The following is a 7586-nucleotide window of genomic DNA, read 5'->3' as shown; positions in this document are numbered from 1 at the left end:
TCTGCATTGTTGGAAAAGGATCAGTAAGTAAGCAAGCAAGCATTTCATTGTTAATTGTAAAAATGTGATAACTAAATGCAAATTGTATTTATTTGTCATATGCTTTGTAAACAACAGGTGTTTACGAAGCATATGACATAAATAAAATGTGTATTTAATTATCACATTTTTATAGCTTCAATGAGGCTTACAGAAGTGTATGAGTTCCCTAAAAGCATATGTAAATCCCATTGTTGGGATAAAATAAACTGTTATTCCTTATTTTAATATATAATAAATAATTGTAATATTATAGAAGAATGTTTAAAATGCACAAAAATAATCAAGGAATGTTTAAATTTCTAGTATGTAAACCTAACATGAACAGGAAAGACATTTACTCTCACGGATGACCAATAAGAGCTCTCTGAAAGTCATGCCCCTAATAAGCCACGCCTCCAGAAAATAAATACCAAGCTGCTTGGTCAATACAGCATGAGTAAAAAAATAAATAAAAGACAACTAATGGTTAAATTTAAGCCATGTTTGGATAATCCCAACAACCCAATGTTTAATGCACCATTTTTTGTGCATGACGGATCAGTGATGAGATTCCCACTAGGGTTACTGTAGGACTAGATACACCTCCATGCACATATGAAGTCATACTAAACAGTATGGTATGTCACATTTGCAGAGGATGGATACAAATGCAGAGGATGGAGCAGACAAATGCATTGTGTATTTAAAAATGAAAGTCAAAGATAGACCTAACAGTACTTCCATACAATATGTAAAGCATTCATGACAAAGTTGTATGTGCTTTTACCACTAGGCTACATATACTGTGAGCTCTATAAGCATAAAACCATGACCAAGCCAAGCTATTTTTATAACGTGTCAATAACATGTTTACAACTATCTACAATGTGGCCCACAGGTATTTTCCAAATGGCTTCAAGGCATACAACTGTATCCTGGATAGATGACCAGCTGACATGTATGGGTTAAAACCTCTGATTTTCTGAAACCACAACCGCCTCTCCTCTCATGGATCAAATCACTCCTTCCTATGACCACCTCTGGGTGATCTATTTAAGCAATAAGGCCCGAGGAATTTGTGGTATAAGGCCAATATAACACGGCTAAGGGCTGTTCTTAGGCACGACGCAAAGTGGCCATATATCACAAAACCCCCAAGGAGCCTTATTGCTATTATAAACTGGTTACCAACGTAATTAGAGCAGCAAAACAAAATGTTGTCATACTTCTGGTATACGGTCTGATATACCACAGCTTTAAGCCCATCACAATTCAGGGCTCAAACCACCCTGTTTGTAATTACATATGGATCACTCATTTAAGACACTAACAGCTTACAGACAGTAGGCAATTAAGGTCACAGTAATGAAAACTTAGGACACTAAAGAGGCCTTTCTACTGACTCTGAAAAACACAAAGAAAGATGCCCAGGGTCCATGCTCATCTGCATGAATGTGCCTTAAGCATGCTGCAAGGAGGCATGAGGACTGCAGATGTGGTCAGGTCAATAAATTACAATGTCCGTACTGTGAGACACCTAAAACAGCGCTACAGGGAGACAGGACGGACAGCTGATCATCCTCGCAGTGGCAGACCACGTGTAACAACACCTGCACAAGATTGGTACATCTGAACATCACACCTGCAGGACAGGTACACGATGGCAACAACAACTGCCCGAGTTACACCAGGAATGCACAATCCCTCCATCAGTGCTCAGACTGTCCTCAATAGGCTGAGAGAGGCAGGACTGAGGGCTTGTAGGCCTGTTGTAAGGCAGGTCCTCACCAGACACCACCGGCAACAATGTCACCTATGGGCACAAAGCCACCGTCACTGGACCAGACAGGAATGGCAAAAAGTGCTCTTCACTGACGAGTCGTGGTTTTATTTCACCAGGGGTGATGGTCGGATTTGCGTTTATCGTCGAAGGAATGAGCGTTAGACCGAGGCCTGTACTCTGGAGAGGGAACGAATTGGAGATGGAGGGTCCGTCATGGTCTGGGGCGGTGTGTCACAGCATCATTGGACTGAGCTTGTTGTCAATGCAGGCAATCTCAACGCTGTGCGTTACAGGGAAGACGTCCTCCTCCCTCATGTGGTACCCTTCCTGCAGGCTCATCCTGACATGACCCTCCAGCATGTCAATGCCACCAGGAATGTCAATGTTCTGCCATGGCCAGCGAAGAGCCAGGATCTAAATCCCATTGAGCACGTCTGGGACCTGTTGGATCGGAGGGTGAGGGCTAGGGCTATTCCCCCCAGAAATGTCCGGGAACTTGCAGGTGCCTTGGTGGAAGTGTGGGGTAACATCTCAAAGCAAGAACTGGCAAATCTGGTGCAGTCCATGAGGAGGAGATGCACTGCAGAACTTAATGCAGCTGGTGGCCACACTAGATACTACTGTTACCTTTGATTTTGACCCCCCTTTGTTCAGGTACACTTTATTCCATTTCTGTTAGTCACATGTCCGTGGAACTTGTTCAGTTTCTGTCTCAGTTGTTGAAACTTATGGTCATACAAATATTTACACGTTACATTTGCTGAACATAAACACAGTTGACAGTGAGAGGACATTTCTTTTTCTAATGAGTTTATAACAGGTGAGGTTAAAGTCCATCTAGATGTCAATAACTGTGTGCTTAGAGTTCGTGAAGGCTCACATGGAAAATGCATTCCGCTCAGGTCATTGGCCATCAGACGCTCAATACTGAGAACATAGAAAGGGAACTCTTTTAAACCTGTTTGATAAGGAACATGCATCTGTGGTCAATATAACCACATCAACCTGTTTCATCCGTGGATATTGGTTGGAGAGGAGAAGGAGACGAGGGACATACATTGTTCTTATGGAGTTTTGTCTGAGTAAATATAGGGTATAGTCCACTTGAAGAGTTTGGAACCCTGTTTTAAAATTACTCAAATGTCAAGGTAATTGTTTTACATACAGATCTCATATTACTGTATTGAATTATAATTTGTTATATATTTGTCACAAATGTATCATTTATGCAGTTCTGTATTAAAAATGTAGTGTTACATTTGACAGTGTAAAACCTAGCAGTACTACTTATTTATCTGAGAGTGAGGCAGATATAGCAAAAATAACAACCCCATGTCATTAGATGATAACAAATAACAACCCCATGTCATTAAACACCAAGCTCTTTCATAATTTCTTTAAAACAATTAATGCTAATTTCAGAAAATGTATTTATGGCGTTTTGGAATTTATCGTTTTGTCGTAGTGTTTTGTCAGTTACAAAGACAGAAAGCCCAAGATAATGGTGAAGTAAATTAATAAAGAAATAAAGATGTTAATGTGATTTATGTCATGGAAGTGATTGGTGGCACCCATTTTTTAGGGAGTGGAGGAACGATGGCTCTCTACCTTCATTACCTGCTGCAGTAGAGGGGTTGATGAGAGGCAGTTGGAATATGAGGATGGACCCCAGGGATACCTACCCTACTACCAGGGACTGTCTCCGGAAAGAATGGTATTCACATGTTTTCTATAATAGTAGATAATAGATTAATAGTACTTAAATTGTAGACACATGAGATATATGCAGTTCATTGCAGTGTATTCCAATTCGTTTAAATGTTTCTATCAATAGTCTCCTGAAGTACACTCTTCCTGTATTACTCTCTGTGCCATTGTGTTCCCTGAACAGTCCTTGGTGGATGAGATGGAAGAGGAGTGCTAGTATACTGAGGAGGTTTTTGCCTGATGTATGGAAGCCTCTAGTGCCATTACTCAGCTATGGTGCCACCCTATTGGTCATGGTGTTGTATGCCCTGGCAGATCGGCTCCGCAGCTTTGTTGCTGATATCTTCATTCCCCAGTACCACTACCAGTTTTCTGTACCAATCACATTTGTCCAGGTAGGGCACGGTTTGCTCAAGGTTACTATAAGAATAATCTGTGTCGGGTTTTGAGTTGTGGTGTTTGGATTTTGCATGAGCCATCAATGTTTCTAATCATCATTAGGCCTTTGCTAAGTGGTTACTTTTAGAAATAATAATGATCAGAATTATTGTAAAATTATCTTCAGCCGGCTGGTGTGCGACTGTAACAAAGTTGGTTTGACTTTGGATAGCCTATCTAAGGGGCTAGTTAGGGACCGTCAATAAATTACACAATGTAAATGCGAAAATATTTTCATGTTGCAGACATTTTAGTTGTCTCATTAAATGCTTTCAATATTCGTAAAGGAATTTCTACAATCTGTAGTTGGTTTGAGATTAATATATGAAATTGGGAGCTATTGACATTTTAAGATATTGTTCCACGTACATTGTGTAATTTACTGATGGTCCCTAACTAGCCACATTGGGATATCAAATGTCAAACCAAATTGTAATGCCCATTGTCAATCTGGTCGCATGCAGCTGTGTTCCCAATTGAGGATTGCTTGGGTGCTGCCAGCTGTGGGCATGACTGAAATAAACCCAACCCAAGGAAAACTGTTACGGAACCCTCATTATGTGACATACGATCATCTCGCAAATCTCAGTTTTGGATGAGACGGACTATGACCACTTATTTACAATTCATAGTCAATTTTGACACTAGAATAAATGTTTGACTTATCGATGCCAAACAGGCCATTTTCAAAAGGAGAAGTTGGTTTTTAGGGGCAGTTGCTCTTTAAAATGGCTAAAGTTTGCCTGTGTTTATGGCATGTCTTTCCCAGGTGCTGGTGACTCTGCTATACTTGCTGCTCCTCCATGCCATGGGCCTGGCACCACTGAAGCCATACTCTTTGTCTCTGGGTGAACGCCTGCTGGTGCCTTCTGTCTGTGGCAGTGCCCAAACTGTGTTGGGTGTGTGGGCAGAGGCCAGTGCCCACTCTGGCATGTACGCCCTCACCATGCGCCTGCTGCCCCTGCTCTGTGTGGGCTGGAGTCACGGCCTGCGGCTGGCAGTACCGCCATCAGTCCACCTAACAGGCCTTATCACGGTCATCACTTTTACCTCCGTCACTATCACAGGTAAATGCATTTACAGTGATTAGCTTGAGGGGAAAGTCAGTGGGGGAGGTTTGTGGGAAATCTTAATAGTCTCATAAAATTGAATGTGTTGGTGTGTCAATCATCAGTTGTGTCAGTACACTAACTTACCCCTTCTCCTTGCAGCGTCTCAGGGTCTCCCGTCAGTGGAGGTTCTGGAGTGTCTCTACGCCCCGCTGGCCCTCCTTCTACACAGCCTTTCTCTGACCTGGCTGGCCAAGGTGGCTGAGACCGAGCACCGGCACCACAGCAGCTCCCACACCTCACCTTTTGACCTGTACTTCACCCTGATGGTGAACCAGAGCCTGGTGCTTGGCTTCCTGTGCCTGCTGCACCCAGAGGGCCCCCGGGCACTGGGCGAGGGTAGCTGGCACAGCCTGCTCTTCATGGGCTACCTGCTGGCGATACTGCTGCTGGGAGCTCTACAGCACCTCTTGGTGGACATGGCCGCTCTGACCTTCTCACCGCTGGCTGCAGCGCTACTCCACACGGCACACGGATTAACAAGACCGTTGTACAGCCTGTTGTAGATGATCCAACATGGAGGAGGATGAAGTTGACTCTAGAGACTAGTCAGAAGTCAGTTGCCTCCCTCAAATCAAATTGCATTTGTCACATACACATGGTTAGCAGATGTTAATGCGAGTGTAGCAAAATGCTTGTGCTTCTGGTTCCGACAGCGCAGTAATATCTAACAATTCCCCAACATCTACCTAATACACACAAATCTAAAAAGGGTTGAATGAGAATATGTACATATGGATGAGCGATGGCCGAGCGGCATAGGCAAGGTGCAATAGATGGTATAAAATACAGTATATTAACGTGACTAGTGATCCATTTGTAAAAGCGGCCAGTGATTGGGTCTCCATGTAGGCAGCAGCCTCTCGGAGTTAGTAATTGCTGTTAAGCAGTCTGATGGCCTTGAGATAGAAGCTGTTTTTCAGTCTCTCAGTCCCAGCTTTGATGCACCTGTACTGACCTCGCCTTCTGGATGGTAGTGGTGTGAACAGACAGTGGCTCGGGTGGTTATTGTCCTTGATCTTTTTTGCCTTCCTGTGACATCGGGTGCTATAGTTGTCATGGAGGGCAGGTAGTTTGCCCCCGGTGATGCGTTGTGCAGACCACACCACCCTCTGTAGAGCCTTGCAGTTGAGGGTGGAGCAGTTGCTGTACCAGGCGGTGATACAGCCTGACAGGATGCTCTCGATTGTGGATCTGTAAAAGTTAATGGTTAAAGGGAGGATATGGTAAGGATAATCTTTTCCTAGATCTGTCTATATGGTCAACTTCTACCAGTAGAAGGATAGTTGTACTACAGAGCAGTATTATTCACTCTCTGTAGTACAAAGTCTTCACCTCCCTAGGTGCAGCACTTTAATTACCAGCGCTTGTGTTCCTTCTTATCCTGTATATCATACTTACTACTGAACCTATATAAAATGGTTTGAAAAGGCACTCAATATGTAGGGAGACTGGATAAAATCTTTGCACTGGATTATCAACCATACAGAAATGCTCAGAATGTGACTGGGAATATGTCATAAGGCTGCTAGTTCAGAGTGGTGTAATTAATAAACGAAATGATAAGCATTACAGTTCAAGTGTAAAGATACTGTCTACCTCAAGGTTTTTCAAATCCCCACATGCAACAATAAAAGTTAACAGTAGCTAGGTTTCCATCCAATCATGTGAATATATGCATAAAGAACCAACTTGTTGGGGATAATGTAACATACGCCATTTAGCAGACGCTTTTATCCGAAGCAACTTAGTCATGCGTGTATAGGTTTTACATATGGATGGTCGCGGGAATCGAACTCACTACCCTGGCGTTACAAGCACCACTAACTGAGCTACAAAAGACAAATGATAAAAAGCAAGTACATGACCATCAAATTACTAGAATAATCTTCAACTTTATAAGGTAAATGTCAGCCATTCAACCATGGTTCGCCAGTGCTATAAGATAGTGTAAAATAATGCATTTGAAGAATGTATATGCACTGTATGTTTGTTAGCTAGCCATCCAAATTTAGAGGAATGATTCCATGCATTTTTCCAACCACCAATATTCAATTCAAACAACGCAGTCAATCCACAGACATACAATACACAGGCTGAAATCAGTTGATAGGACTTTTGTAAATTCATGTAGATGTACCGAATAAAAATCAGTTCAACGTGCATTTTCTACTCTACCCATTGTTGTCACAAAAACTGTTGCATTAAATAGGGGAGGGGGAGGGGGTTATTATGGATAATAGCGAGAATTTTTATTTGTCAAATAGAATATCTATTGAAAAGCCGCAGCAAACTCATCACCGTGCACTTTCACCACCCTGTGATTTTTATAACCTAATAAAATGCAAAGTTTCCGAGTCTTCGTGTGACTCCAGGTTTAAATCATTATTTGTGCATAAAGGTGTTTCCATTACCATTTTCCGCATAATTCATGTTACTGACAAATCTCACCTTGTCTAGAATATTTTGTTGACATTTGGAAAGTTTACTGACAAATTTGCTGTTTCCATCAGATCGGTCCTGACATT

The 7586-nt window shown here is 42.3% G+C and overlaps 1 protein-coding gene across 3 annotated transcripts; it reads left to right on the top strand.

The window, feature by feature from the left end:
- The first annotated feature begins 2644 nt into the window (after positions 1-2644).
- si:ch211-248a14.8 (uncharacterized) lies at positions 2645-7420 on the top strand. 3 transcript variants are annotated; one of them, XM_021580595.3, is made up of 5 exons: positions 2645-2952; positions 3387-3518; positions 3696-3906; positions 4719-5016; positions 5161-7420. In XM_021580595.3, the coding sequence occupies exons 1-5, from the start codon at positions 2945-2947 to the stop codon at positions 5562-5564; spliced, it is 1053 nt and encodes a 350-aa protein (XP_021436270.3). In that variant the 5' UTR covers positions 2645-2944; the 3' UTR covers positions 5565-7420. The 3 variants fall into 3 exon arrangements, with proteins under 3 accessions (XP_021436270.3, XP_090073113.1, XP_090073112.1); XM_090216987.1 differs by having other exon boundaries at positions 2682-2952; positions 3827-3906; XM_090216986.1 differs by lacking the exon at positions 3696-3906 and having other exon boundaries at positions 2683-2952.
- The last annotated feature ends 166 nt before the right edge of the window (positions 7421-7586 follow it).

Source organism: Oncorhynchus mykiss, chromosome 23 (assembly GCF_057628025.1).
Source record: "Oncorhynchus mykiss isolate SJ-2025 chromosome 23, ASM5762802v1, whole genome shotgun sequence".
NCBI lineage: Eukaryota > Metazoa > Chordata > Actinopteri > Salmoniformes > Salmonidae > Oncorhynchus > Oncorhynchus mykiss.
The sequence above is the reverse complement of the archived record's forward strand: the minus strand, read 5'-3'. Positions and strand labels throughout refer to the sequence as shown.

What these genes read in the sequence shown, in the direction of transcription:
- si:ch211-248a14.8 (XM_021580595.3), top strand. An exon ending in TACCAATCACATTTGTCCAG is followed by an intron (nt 3,907 to 4,718) that starts GTAGGGCACGGT and finishes TGTCTTTCCCAG; the next exon opens with GTGCTGGTGACTCTGCTATA. An exon ending in TACCTCCGTCACTATCACAG is followed by an intron (nt 5,017 to 5,160) that starts GTAAATGCATTT and finishes TTCTCCTTGCAG; the next exon opens with CGTCTCAGGGTCTCCCGTCA.